Here is a 15,254-nt window from a genome sequence, read left to right on the forward strand (position 1 = left end):
TTGAAAGACAAACGTGTGCATTTAGTTATTTTAAAATAAACAGTGTTTTATCTTAAAGTTGGAAACATAATCAATAAAATACAACACAATGACCACATCAGGCGGTGTGTGTGAATGTGTGCGTGTGTGAATGTGTGTGTGTGTGTGTGTGTCCAGTATACAGTGTCCCACAGTTTTACTTCATAGAGTAAATACAAACAATGGAGACAAACATAAAAACAGATAAAAATAAAGGCTTGAGAGTTTCCGTACATTCATTACAGCAGAGTAACAGTCAGTGTGCAGTCCGTCTCTGTGTCACAGCTGTGCGTTTTACAAAAAGGAGTGTTTACTGATTGATCATCATGCCGGACCAATCACATCCACTTCTATCCCTCTCTGACCAATCAGATTACAGCTACAGGCCCTGATGTCATCAGAGCTCGTCCTGCAGAGAGAGGAATTTAAATTAGAAACTGGTCAGACAGGTTCACAGATAGGTTTCTTGTGTTTGAATTTGGGTTTTAGGAGAGTTACCTTTGGTATGTTTTGTAACCGTGGTAACAGCTGTTGTAGCCGCTCTCTGATGTTGTCAGCGATCGTGTTAGCATCCCGGCTATTGATGTGTTCTCCACTCTGTTGGTGCTGTAGAAACACAAAAAGTTCTGTCACTCTTGAGCCCTTCACTCTGATCTTGAAGGTTTTTTTTTAACTAAAACCTCACTCTTAAAGTAATACTTTAAAAAAATACTCCACTGTTTTTGCAACAAAAAAAAAAATCAGTTTGTTATTTATTTACATTTGTTTCAGATGGGCCTTTCCACCCACTCCACACTCTGCTTTTGTGAACGGGGTAAAAAAAAATCACCAGGTTGTGTTCACACCTGCAGATAACCCAAAAAATGTCAGGAAGTTTTCAAGAGTTTTGTGAAAGTGTGAAAGAACCAAAAGTGTGACAGATTACTCAAGCACCGTGTTAAGAAGGTTGGTTCTTTCCTAATGTCATGCTCTTCTCCATTTCATGTCCTTGCAATATAACGTAATGTTGAAGATGGACCCTTCATTTCTGTGGTAGTGTGGCTGTTTTTTGTGTGTGTGTGTGTGTGTGTGCGTGTGCGTCCCCTCACCCTCTTTGCTCCCAGGTATGGAGAGAATCTGACGGTCGGGTACGAGGTTATTCCTGCTGACTGGCAGAGCTGATAGTGAGTCTGACAGTCAATCTTCCCCGCTCGAACCTCGCCTTTAACAACCTACCGATCACACAGATAAAACATTTTGCAAACCTTTCCTCAAAGATAATCTCTGGAGGAGTTGAGGTTTAATTTGTCTGAAGATGTCATACCCGAGCTAAGACCTCAAACTCTGGGGCGAAGTGTTGACAGGGTCCACACCATGGAGCGTAAAAGTCCAGAACCCAGTGATCCTTACTCGACAGAAACAGAGTCCTGAAGGTATCTGGGGTCAGGTCCACGGACGATCGGGGTAAAGTGCTGAAATCACAAGATTTACATCAACTGAACATGATTTCTTTATTCATCCGCATTATCCCAATCATTGAATCTTTTGGCAGCGGAAAGGTCAAATAAATAAGAATAAGATGCTTTGTGACTCACCTCAGAGCCCATGATCTCAGTGTGTGGGCGTCTCTGTGCCAGCCATTATAACTCCTGAAGAGACAGACAGACGGATTATTTAGTAAAGGGATACATAAAAATACCCATGCTCTGAATCAGACCTTATGTGTTAATACATCTAATGGGAATATACAAGGACCTAACACAGAGCCCTGAGGAACTCCACACCTGATCACAGCATTGATATATTATCAACTTTTAATCAGGGCTGTGCACAATAAGTCATGTCAACAGTGGCACTAATGAAAACAATGACTGCAGGAGTGCAATATAAAGCCAAGAGAGGAAGTTGCAATCATGCTCGTTGAAGCTAAGCAGAGAGCTGTCGCCTACACTACAGCCTTATTTTGTTAAAGAATTCTGTCAAGAAAGGGAAATATTTGGTTAACACAACCCTTGGTTTTGAACAATTGTGTGTAGAAAAATTCCCTCACTAAAATGTTTTTATGTATAAGTGGTACATACATGAAGCGGTCTGGCTGTCGAGAGTTGCCAAGGTACACTCGGATTTCAGGGTAGGCTCTCACGTTCTGACTCTGACAGAACGACTGAAACTGCTGACAGTCGACCGAACCGACCTGGATCTGACCAGAGAGCATCTGCACGGTGAATAGAGGGGGAGAAAGACACACATTACATCACTGCACTGGACTGTCCCAGATAGTCTTGAATTGCTATAACATGTTTTGGAAGTTGTACGGTCAAACAGTTTGTTTATTTCGATGCAGGTTTTTCTCAACAGTTCAGGTTGTTTCTGTGTGTGTTTACGGTGTGTGTCGTACCCGAGCCATGCGTCTCCACTCCGGCTTCAGAGCTTGACAGGGACCACACCATGGAGCGTAGAAATCCACCGCCCACACCTGGCCTTCAGATCGACCTGCGACCAACATGACTAATATTAAATATTTAGCAGAAGGAGCTAGAAAGGGAACTAGGAACTTGTTTTTTAAGGGTTCTCAAGTTGTTGGTGAGTGAGCAACTGATTATAACTGGCTCCTTACCTTTTACTTTGTCTGCAAAGCTCGAAGGATCCAGGACCACCACAGATGGAGTTACCAGATCCTGCAGAGACAGAAAGTATCCGGTTCAACCGAACATGCTGCTCTCCAAGTTTTGATCAAACCACTTTCCGATGAAACTGTTTTGGTAAGGTTGCAGCAGTGTGCAGGGCTGTTGATCGCTGTATGAGTCTGTTTATTTCACGATTACATAACTGCATGCATAGAATAATTTCCTGCATGCAAGAGCAACAGAAGTGGTGCTCATGTGTGATACTTGTATGTATAGAGGGTATGCACGGGACCTGCAGTTTGAGTCTGTGACAGGCAGAAAGCACGTACTGATGTCAGGAATCAATATGAAGTTAGCGGTTAACGGCCTGAATTCAGAGAACCGGGTGGATGTGTACATTAATGCTCTGTTTTATGTACTTCCATGGCTTTGAAATCAGGTACATGTAAAAGACAGGCAACCTGATTTATGGCCAAATGTCAATATCCGCAGGCCACTGTGTCTTTGTACTCCCAATTTTGTTGTGTCTCCAACTAAAGACAGTCAGACTGAGCGGGCATGGTCCGATCTAAGAGCGATGTCGATGCATTCCCCCTTTGATGATTATGTTTTATTACCTGTATGAACTCCAGGATGCCGTCAGCTGAGTGTTGTCCTTCATACTCATGAACAGAGGAGCGGTTAAAGATGACAGTGGTGGGATAACTCTGAATATTATACTGAGAAAGAGAGAGAAAGACACTGAATGATCAACCCATCTGTGGCACAGTGATAATGGTGCAGTCCAGGTATGTTCTGTCCTACCATGGAGCACAGGTTTTGGTGAATTGTACAGTCCAGGGTGCCAAACTTCATCTGTCCGGCCAACTGGATTGAAGCTTTCCTCAGTTCAGGCAGTAAGGCTCGACACGGAGGACACCACTGAAAAGATGAAGCTAATTTTTAATAATTAAAGAAAGTTACATCACAATACTTACTTTGTTAAAGCCTCAGGACAATAATTTTCTCAGCTCCTATTGGACGATTATTTTCTCCTGTTGGCTCTACGCTGACATGCAACACTGAGTTTGATTCCTGCTTGCATCACCGTGTCTATTATTTGATTTGTAGGTGTAACATCTGAACCTCCAGCCCTGAAAGTAAACAGGGAGTCGTCAGGCGGGGACACAAGAACTATGAAACCATCTGAAGCCAAGTCAAGTTTTTAGTAATGACGTGGATTTATCACTGGTAGATGTACCAGCAGGAGGATATAAAGGTGAAACGTTACTTTATGTTCTCCTGTTATGACACACTGAAGTCTGATTAACTAACAACTGCTGAGTGTTTCAGGCCAAAGATGTGTATCAATATCAAAGATCAAAAAGAGACACACACATCCCTTAGTGGATGCAGGATCAAAAACAAACAGGTAAAAATAAGCTATTAACTACATATAACTTATACATATTAACTTAAAGGAGACATATTATCCCCCTTTTCCACCTTTTCATACAGTCCCCTGTGGTCTAAATGAAACATCTGTGCTGTGCTTTGGTCAAAATATAACATGAATCAAGCACCAGAGGAGGTTTGTGACCCTGTATAAACCAGCTATCTCAGAACGCTCTGTTTTGGTGTGTGTCTCTTTAAATACAATGTGCCCCCCACCCATGAGGTTTCCCGGTTGACATCACTCCTCTGTAGGAGAATAAAAATGGCGGACCTGCGCATACGTTTTGTTCTAGGCTGGAGGTGGAGTCCATGGGTGGAGATACGAGGGGAGGGGAGGGGAGGGGAGGGGATTTTTTTAAACCATAATCCCACTGTGATGTCACAAGGACAGCAAATTTGAAACAGAGCACTTTTCTCTGTGTTGTAAGACTTATGCAGACCTCAAACAAAGGACTGGATGGGATTATATCATATTTTGTGGGTCAGTAGACACTCAGGTTACCAAAATATATGTTCAACAACACTGTCACAGTGGATTTTTCATAATATGTCCCCTTTAAGAATCATTAAAAAAATCTGTAACCCTGAAGCAGATTGTACATTTTTGTTCACTGGGCCTTGACAAACTGCTGTTGTTTTAGTATTGCCCAAAAGGTCATGTTAGCTCCTTTTAGGTTCTCATGATTGTTGGACATCCATACACACAAATAATGTGCCAAAATGTGTTCTTTATAAATCATCAGAAACTTTTTGCAAATTTGCACTTTGTATTTTTAATGAGATGTGACGCTTTTCTTCTGTGTTATAAATGTGCTATACAAAAGAAAAAACACAGCTGTCATCCTTATCTCTTTTTGGGTATTTAGACCATGGTAAACAACGGACTGATGGAGCCTTTTTCCATTACAGTCTGGGATTTCTGCGTCATGAGAATCACTATTTTCGAATAAAACTAAAGTCGTTCCTGAGCAGGTGAAACTCATCAAAACGAGATTGTGTCTTCAGATTGAAAGTAGCCATTCACAAACCGGAGCGAAGAAGTCGACCAGCCAGGGCTCCTTTCTGTTGGAGGGAAAGTTGTCAGGTCTCAGAGTCGTCACATAAGCGCTGACGCTGTCCCTGGCAAAAGCCACAATGTTGTACAACACGTCTTTACCTGAAGAAAAACAACAAACACACCTGTTAGAGAAAATGAGCGCTTATCCTTTCATTAGGGATAACTAGACAGAGAGTGTTGTACTGACCGTGGTGGATCTCAAAGTCGTGTATTCCCAGACCTTTAAAGACGGCTACACACGGTTTATGGATGTACAGAGACTCACACAAGCCTGAGTCTGATATACAATCCACTCTGCCCACCTGGAGAGACACAGACAGTCAGGTGGATGTAGAGACAGTCAGGTGGATGTACAGACAGTCAGGTGGATGTACAGACAGTCAGGTGGATGTACAGACAGTCAGGTGGATGTTGAGACAGTAGAGACAGGTGGATGTTCAGACAGTCAGGTGGATGTAGAGACAGTCAGGTGGATGTAGAGACAGTCAGGTGGATGTACAGACAGTCAGGTGGCTGTAGAGACAGTCAGGTGGCTGTACAGACAGTCAGGTGGATGGTCAGACAGTTTTAGATACCTGTATGTGGTCATTTCGTAGCGCGGCTTGTAGCTTCTTGTACTCGTTGGAGGCGGGGCTTTTGTTTCCGAATGTAAAACTGACCAACCAGCGATGGTGAGCCAGCTTCCTCTGGAGACAGGAAGTGACATGCGATTAGCAGGATGTATATGTCAGCATTGAAAGCTGTTTATTTCTGAATGTGTACCTTAAAGCTTTCACTGGTCAGCAGCTCCAGATCAGGAAGATGATCGATGACCTGATTATAAATCTCTCTACTGTCCAGAGTTTTCAGCCACTGAAACATAAAAAAAAACACAGTCAGTCAGTGCTCCAGTCCTACATGAAGTATTACTACAGGCAGCGCTGGAGTTCTCCCGATACCAGAATGTCAATTTAACAGCACTGATACCTGTTTGGATACCATGGCAACACAAACAGAAGTCCTTGACGCCTTAAACTGGGTAATGTCAAACAATGCAAATTCCATGCAAATTCCTGCACACACCGTCTAAATTCACATCACAACATTGCCAAAATATTTGTACATTTGAGCCAGTGGTGTCCATCTTTAGTCTTATTCAGGCTGCATGTTCAAGGTGCAATATTTAAGCCCCTGTGACGTTTCAAGTTCAATGTGCCAATGTCACAGAAAGGGCAGTGGGTGGACGAGGTGATCCCCTCTCTGTGCCACTGGAGGTAGTAACAAGAGTTGTTCCAGGGGTGAGACGGGATCGGTGGTGTCAGTGGGGGAGAACAGCGCTGTGTGTGTTTGTGTGTGCATGTCTGAGTATGTGTATGTGGAGCTGCTGTTGCTTCTCCATGCGGTGGTGAATTCACAGACTGGGACACCACTATTGCAGAGTTGCAGAATCAGTGATGATGGCAAGGTGCTGTTGTGGTGTCACACTTTGAAACGGGCTTTTCTCTTGCAGCAGCTTTTGGTTTAAAAAACAAGTTGTTTTTTTTAAAGCTTAATCACTTTTTGATACTATGATTCATTACAATAACAGAGCTTGTACTGTATGTACACACAGTCAGTCATGTGTGTCTTACCAGGACGCTGCCTTGTTGATCCAGAGAGCTCCCAGGTGGGAACAAAGCAGTCGCTCCACTGGTCACCTGAAACACAGCAGAAGGTTAACTTGCTAACGTCAGTACAGCTACACATCGTTCCATTATAATAAGATGACAACACAGTGAAAATCGTCTCTGAACAGATCAGGTGAGATCTACAGCTTACAGCCTTCATATACAGCTGGTGTAAAATAAAAACAGTGACATCTGGTGGTCAAATACAACAACTACAACATAAGGTCATTTAACAGTCCTCTGTGATTGGACAGATGAAATGACCTCAACTCATAGAAAACTAATGCAGGAGTAAAACAAAGTCATATCTGAGGGATCTTAAACAGAGAATACATCGCTGACACCTGGTATACCCTCTGCTCCTCCTCATCCTCCAAGGTGTCCCACCTTTCAAAACTATGTTTGAACTTAGTTATCAACCCAGTAATCAATCATCACGCCAACAGAAGGATAACAAGATAACCACCAAAAAAGGAACTCATCATTTTTCAGTTCAGAGAAGTGAACCGAGCTGCTAAACGGTTATGTCTCTTTTCAGCCGCAGCTTTAAGTCTCACCTGAAAACTTTCACAGAGCTGTTCCTGTGAGGTGCAGTCCATCCATCCCACCTTTACTAAGCCGTCCTACAAGAACACACACACACACACACACACACACACACACAGTTATTTTGTTACAACTTTTGTGACAGAGATGTGTGGTGCATGGAGTCAAGAGGACCTTTACTTATCCTGTGTGCTATTTTACTGATTGCAGGTTTGACCATTTAAAATCATGTCAGCTCGCCATTTGAGGCCGGTCTCAAATGAAAACAGATTTATATGGATGCATCTCAGAGTGGATTGAATATTCTGTCTTTTGCCATCTGAAAAAGCACCAATTGTGAAGTCAAGTGTATATGACTTTAGAGTGTCGTAATATTTTCTCCTATTAGTAGACGCTACATGTAGTTAAGAGTGGCATAAAATGACTGATGTGCTCTCACCAACATCCCGGCCACCTTCTGCCGTGTTTTTGACTCCAGGCAATCTGAGAGAGAGAGAGAGAGAGCGAGAGCGACAGAGAGAGACAGAGAGGTGTGAGTGAGAGAGAGAGAGAGAGAGAGAGAGACAGAGACAGAGACAGAGACAGAGAGATGAGAGATGAGTACAACGTTATTTTCCTCCTTAGACTTAGAAAAATATAAAAAAACACTTCATATTTGATTTCTAGTTCGCTTAGTAAAATGCATGGCTCTCTGAAAAGTCTGTAGGCCTGTTCAGACTGTCGTTTCAAGCCGCGATGTTTACGCTGCTGTGACCTTCAATCTGATTGTCACAGAGGCGTAATGGGGGGACGAAGTGATCCCCCCCCTCTGTACCATCTTCAGAGGTAGAACCAGAGGCGTTACAGAGATGAGGCGGTTTCAGCTGAGCCAGCGAGGGAGCACAGCGCTGTATGTGCGTGCATTTCTATTTGTGTGTTTATGTGGAGCTCCCGCTGTGCCGTGATTCTGCAACTACCAATTGCAACTTGAATTCACAGACAGTCTGTGATTTCTGTTTGTTTTTTTGTATTTTTATTCTGACTGAATCTGGTGTCTTGGCCAAGTCTCTTTTTGGTATGACGGTGCGACAGGAACACTTTCAGGCTTGAACTCTACTGTTACCTCCAGTGTCAGAGCAGAAGGTGATCAACCAGCCGAGGCCTGATGAGAACGCAGACTCGATCTCATCGAACATGTTACCTGGAAGAAACACAACCGCACCCAACAGGTCAGACCACACAGGACAATAAAAACCTCAATGTGAGACCACACAGAGTGATGAAATGATTCAAGATAAAGACGTTAATAATCTTTAATGATTACCCTGCCACAGCTCAGTGATGGTCGTTGTGATGAACTGCATGGAAAAGCTGATCAGGTTGTTTTTGGTACGCTCCCCGTTAAACTTCTCGGGTCTCTAGAAAATAAAAAATGATGTGTTAATCAAAAATTCAACAGGACGGCTGAGATGCAAAGCAAACAGAGTCTCATTCAATTTATTCAGCGTCTAAAGTTTGTGACGGACGAAACTGAAATCAAATCTTGACTTAAAAGTCAGCAGGTGAGCCGTCAGCGGAGGGGGCAGATTCTGCTGATAGCCGAGTCGTACTCGTGTGAACATGCAGGTTTGTGTGTAGTGTAAACACAGAGAAGAGGATTTAAACACCATGAGAAAGCAGGGATGTCATCAGACAAGGACCCAAAAAAAAAACAAGAACGGTAGCAAAAAGGGAAAAATGTAATAAAAATGTTGACAAATATTTTTGTCTGCAGCAAAAAACCTGTTGCTTAATACCTTTATACTGTCAAATAGACGCTGTTTAACAGTTTGCACCATCAGCTAAGGAGAGTCTCTCGGTCTCGCACAGAAAGTTTGAAGCACCAAACATTTATTTTCCTTCACTCTGACTCAGTTTATGCATCAATGTGTGCATTTATTTGCACTGCAGAATATTGTAATCATGATCATTAAATCTATTCATTTGCTTTATTTATCATTGCTACATGCATGCTAGTAAATGACATCGTCCAGCTTATACTGTACAACAGTAAAAGCCCATTTTGAATTAAACCAACCGATGTCTGGACCTCGCTGACATCTTCACCTGTCACTTTCTCTCTGCTTGTTTGTGTTCTGCTCCTTCAACAAATCTTTATCAGCAGTTGGTTTTATGAAGTCGCCAAAAAAAAACACAACTCCTGTTTGAAAAGGATTCACTCGGGATTCTGTAACACGACCGGTGAGCTTATCATCAGTGACTAAGTGAGTGACGAATTAAAGCTGCAGCAACCAGCTGAACAAAATGATCATGACGACGACATTACAAGTTGAATATATAACACGAGATGTAGCATCAGAAGCGATCCATTGAAGGATGGGGTGTAACAAAGGGCGCCTCGCTGTTAGCTGTTAGCTGTTAGCTGCAGAGTCAGAGCATGTATCAGACACTACATGAACTACATGCACGAGAAGAACAGAACGAGGGCGGATCATCTGTCAGTTTATTCTTCTTAGATGAGAATCTACATGCGGGCAACACTTTCATGGATGATTCAAGTCTTGTTGGTCATCTTTTCAGGTCGGGAAGGATAAATTTGGACGAATCATCCCTTAAAAAAAAAAAAAATGTCCCCCATCCTGACAGATCCTCTGCAGAAGTCTTCACCGTAGCAGGCCACACTGCGTTCACATTTAATGAAGGATAATGAAAGAGTTAATCAACAGAACACACTGACCTGCCCTGCTCTGAATACGTAGAGGCTGGGGTAGCTGTTGATGCCTCTCCTCCTGCAGAGATGGTTGTTGTCTCCACAGTTCACCGCTCCGATCCGGATCACTCCGTCCATCTCTTTGGCAAACTCCCTCCACTGAGAGACAGATTGGGGGGGGGGGGGGGGGGGGGGAAGATATACTTTATTAATCCCATGAGGGGAAATTCTATTTTTACACTCTGTTGATGAAGCAGCGGCTTGCTCAAGTGCACCTCGGCAGTGCTCAGGAAAAGGACTGACACCTCTCCAGCTACCAGACCAACTTCCAGACGTGGTCCCCACCCAGACTTGAACCGACCCAAGTCCCTACAGACTGAGCTACTGCCGCCCAATGGGACGGTGTAATACTTATTTTTGTTCAAATGTGAGAAGAAATGTAACTAGTAACTTGAAACTTGTTCAAATAATAAACCTGCCTCCAAAGTGAGAATTGAATACATGAATAGATGTCTCATCTTTGTTCTTATTGAGGGTGTCAGTGTTATATTACCGTTGGAGCCAGCTGGTGACAGTGTGAACATCGCGGGGAATAGAAGTTGATAAACCAGATCTCTCCAGAGTTCACTGCTGCCTCTGAAACACACACACACACACGCACACACACACAAACCAGTTGTTACCTTGTTACCTGTCCACTGTCCCTCACATTTGAATGTTTGAACAGTTTTGATGACACTTCACAGCCATGAAAACCACACGTTATGGTGACTGGGAAGTTCAAACCGAAACTTACAAACTGTGAAACACTTTTCGATGGCTGAGACAAATTTACACTTTTATCAGTCCTTAAACAAATTCCCAAACGGCAGAATCTTGACGGAAAAGGAATGTACCAAAATGACGGAAGTGACCCGTCACCGAGAAGAGATTGAGTGAAAAGTCAATAATAAATAATAACTTTGTTTTGACGGAAAGACAGTGTCGTTAACTGTCTCAGGTTTGTTCTGCGAAACATCACTTGATCACCATAAAGTCTGTATAACACATTTCCTGCAAGAAATGAGTGGATATATTTGGCAGTAAATGTTTCTGGACAGCAAAATAAAATATGTGACGGCTCAGAAATAACAAAAACATCCACGGTTAGCAGGATGACAGGTTGCCATGGTTGCTGCTTCTTCTTTCTACTTTTTGACGGATGTGCAAACCAACTATGTGCATATTGCAAAGTCATGATCGAAATGTAACTTACACAAGTGTACTCGGGCACAGAACGATGTTACTAATGTGAACTCAGACCAGCGGGGGAGGGGGAAGGGGGAGCAATCGTTCTCAGGCTGTAGCTCTTACCAAAGTCTCCGCTGTCTAATGTGATGATCTCCAAATCATCGTCATAGATACCTGGACAGAAGGACAGATTCAGTCAACATTTTAACTTGACAAGACCAGATTTATCTTATTTTAAAATCAGAACATTGAAATCTCCTGTCATGATTTATATCATGTATCGCTGTCATGGTTAACTGTGACTGTGCGACCTTACCAAAGTCATATCTGTAATAGTTCCAGCTCTCATAGCGTCCGCCTTGCTGCTGCTCGTCCAATCCTTTTTCTCCATATTTGTCATATTTCTTCCTGAGGTCCTGGTCCTTCAGAACCTCGTAAGCTCGGTTCACCACCAGGAACTTCTCGTGTGCTGAGGGGTCGCCCTAAAACATGACATTTCATTATTGATTTGACCTTTGCTGACTAGAGTTGTGTCAATTTTTGGTGGGTGATTCCAGCTTGAAAAGCAGTATTTACCGTTTCATAATAAGGTGTTTAAGGGTTAATAAAAGGTTGGGGTTTCTCAGAGTAACTCACAGGGTTTTTGTCGGGGTGCATGGTGAGCGCCAGCTTCTTGAACGCCTGGCGTATCTCTCTGGTCGTCGCCTCCCTGTTGACCCCCAGCAGTTTGTAAAAATCTCGACTCTCTGCCCAAACAGCCACCAGCAGGACGACGAGGAGCAGCAGCCGCTGAATGAGCCCGACTGCACGACGCCCCCGAACCCCAAGGACGACCCTGTGCCCCATCACCAGTCCACCCAGTAATGACCAGCAACTAGAACACACAGGAACAAACATTCTTCTGTCATTGTAGTCTAGATGAGCATGATCAGTGCTACTATGCCACCCAACCCCGCAGCTCTTTAAAAAAGACAGCCATGCTACTTTACAGCCCTTGTTGTAATTGCACTATTTGCTCAGGGTTCTCCCCCGCTCTCTCTCTCTCTCTCTCTGATATGTGTCTGTGGAGGATTGGCTTAGAGTGTCAGGAGGAGTGTCTGCAGCCAATTAGCCCCGTCCACTTCCCCAATCTTTACACCCTACATCCTTCAGTTTTGGTTAAAGCTGACGGCATGAGCAGCATTTCACAAGTGGAGTCCTAACCATTTCTCTTTATCAATCAATCTTTATTTGAATAGTGCCAATTCCATGACTTATTCTTGGTGTAAATATACATTTCAAATGTTTGATGAAAGCTCAAATAAGGCTTCAACGTCTGACTGAGACAGAGAAAACTAATATCTTCCTAAGTTTCCGAATTTTAAGCCCAGAAGTCAAATAGAATATACAACAGTAACTTCCAACAATTTCATCAACTGAAACTTTGCATTTGATGTCGGTTCAGTTTATTTGTCCTCCAACATATCACTGAAAATAAATATGCAATCGCTGGGAGGCACCTGAAAATATTGAAAGCAGAAGGATTCGATTTTTCTGAGTGAAAATCGAATGATATCGATACCCGTTTGGATGCCAAGGCAATAAAACAAACAAATTAGTCATTGGCGCCCAATATTAGATCATTTCTTCTGGTCTATCAGCAAGTAAAGCAGGCAATCCCTTGCTCAGTGTCTTCACTTCTAATCGCAATAATATGGCGAGCGTCAGCAGCTGTAGAGCAGAGGCGGTCGGCAGCTGAAGAGCGAGATTTAGAAAGTGAGGACGCACCACCGACTTTTAAATCGGAGGCGTGGAAGCATTTTGGCTTCCCCAAGACAGAAAACGAAAAGAGGTGAGAAGATAACAGACGAGACAAAAACTGTGAGCAAATATTGCAAGAAGAAAGGGAACTACACTAATAACACAACCAACATGATGCAGCATTTAATCGAACACCACGATGAGAAGCTCCAATCACCTCCTCTTGTAGAGAAAAAAAAAAAACAGACTGACAAGCGGGTTAGCAGCCCCTAAAGGAATCTTTTACAATAATAATTTGTCTCCGGTCTCATTTTGTAAAATAAATCGAGAGAGAATCGTATCGTGAGTTCAGTGAACCGTTACATCCCTACTTATTTCTACATTGGCAACAATGCTGTGCCAGAACATTGCCAACCTATTTGTGCTTTAAAATGTGACAGAGTCAATCAGTCGTGGTTTTAAAGCTTAGGTGATTTTGATTTTGATCAATAATACAACAGAGAGAATGATGTGGTATCCAACATTTAGTCAACTTTGCAGCAGTAAGAAGAGGACACACCCCCATTTTACCATCTGTTAAAAGAATATAGCATTTAATATACAAACACAGATCAATATGTATATTTCCCGTTCAAAAACAGCCTCTCCATTACATTCAGAGTAACCATATGTTTAAATATTGTAAATATCATGATTTATAAATGTCATAAATATGGATAAAATGAAGGTAAGCAGCAGTAAAGCAAACATAATACACTCTATAATAATAATTCAACAATATGCACTAAACTAGATAAACTACAAACTCTTAGGATAACTCACATTTGTCCACAGAGTCAGGACTTATTCTTGTTTTTGTTAAGAAAACAGAAAGGTTGAAAATAAGCTAAACTGAGCTAAGCTAGCTCGCTGCTGTTTTCTATAACTTGCCAGCTAATTAGCCGATTAGCTTCACTGCGATGTTAAAATGTCTGCAATGTGATGCAGAAGCTCAAGATAACATGTCTCTGATATTAATACACGTTTAAATTCAAGTGTAAAAGCAGCTTCATTACCTTAGACGTGTCCAAACTTCTCTGAGGATCCGCATCAGGATCCGGATCAGACCGGCATCAAGTTTAACGCGCGGACTCATTCTGCTTCCTTTACGTCCTTTCAAAATAAAGTTCGGATGAGGTTAGATAGTGTAGATTTAAGTTGCTCTTTTATTCTGAAAGGACACATGTGAGGTTTCTTTATTGGCTTTGGTAACTTCACTCAAATCTGACACTGTCGGCATCACGCTGATGACGTGAATTGGTGCGTTCAGGGACGCGCGTTTAAAACCACATTCCAGAGCAGCCAAAAATAATTCAATTAACTTTATAAAATGAAAAAAAGAAAGAAAGATATTAAAAATGTTCTATAACTCAGATTTCGTTTGTAGTAATGTCTCAATTCTTTTTTATATTTGAAGGGATTTTTTTTTCAACATTTCAGTCATTTACAGTTTCTAAAAATGTACTTTTTGTGTCTTTATTTTTTTTACTTTTGTTAATGTACCTCTGGACAGTTTGTATGAATATACTTCACATTTGTGGATCTATTTCAAAATAAAGGAGAATAAACACTTCATTTTTCTTATCTAAAGCTCTATATTTAACAATTGTTGTTGGAGTATACGAACAAGAAACACAATGAATAAAACACTCAGACTCGTTTAGAAAATTTTAGAATAAATTGAAATCACTGACATACTTCTTGTTGGTAACCGATATCAGAGACTCAAATATAATTTTAAATCATTTAGATACAATGCATTCGATTCTCGTCTTGTTTAATATAAAGTATCTATGGGGTGAAAAGTTATGACAGTACACTAATACTAAACATGACAATGCTTGTGCAGATCTTTATCCATAAACACAATTTTTCATGTTGTAGTTTATATTATGGAAGTTTGATGTGAGTTTTAAATAATTTGTAAGGTAGAGGCTTCGTGTACCCATATTTGGGCTTATAGGTGAAAAAAAAATGTAGAAATTTAAGGATTATTATTTAAAAAGTCAAATTTCCACTTTTCTTGGAACATGGAGAACATACAGAAAAGTATAAAGAAAGAATAAAAATAATACAGCCTTTAAAAAATCAATCAATCAAAAAGGATTCATACATATCTAGGTAAATCGATATTTTAACAGACGTCTCAGGAAAAATGTTTCATCGTAATTCACATACCGATCACTTACAGATTTAGAAAAACTACAGAATGAACTCTCATTTCAATGACGCGGTCTCAATGCGCCGGA

General features: G+C 41.7%; 1 protein-coding gene across 1 annotated transcript; it reads right to left on the reverse strand.

The window, feature by feature from the left end:
- Positions 1-14,137, reverse strand: dnajc10 (DnaJ (Hsp40) homolog, subfamily C, member 10). Its single transcript, XM_020632041.3, has 25 exons — positions 14,022-14,137; positions 11,863-12,100; positions 11,543-11,708; positions 11,350-11,400; positions 10,550-10,632; positions 10,024-10,155; positions 8,611-8,704; positions 8,410-8,487; positions 7,747-7,790; positions 7,319-7,384; positions 6,726-6,791; positions 5,878-5,967; positions 5,691-5,801; positions 5,303-5,417; positions 5,087-5,214; positions 3,429-3,545; positions 3,242-3,343; positions 2,615-2,675; positions 2,396-2,490; positions 2,079-2,212; positions 1,593-1,646; positions 1,322-1,469; positions 1,107-1,229; positions 517-624; positions 1-427 (listed from the first exon to the last, which is right to left on the reverse strand). Exons 1-25 carry the CDS (start codon positions 14,099-14,101, stop codon positions 416-418), a joined length of 2,496 nt encoding a protein of 831 aa, XP_020487697.2. The 5' UTR covers positions 14,102-14,137; the 3' UTR covers positions 1-415.
- Positions 14,138-15,254: the final 1,117 nt, after the last annotated feature.

This window comes from Labrus bergylta, chromosome 13 (assembly GCF_963930695.1).
Source record: "Labrus bergylta chromosome 13, fLabBer1.1, whole genome shotgun sequence".
NCBI lineage: Eukaryota > Metazoa > Chordata > Actinopteri > Labriformes > Labridae > Labrus > Labrus bergylta.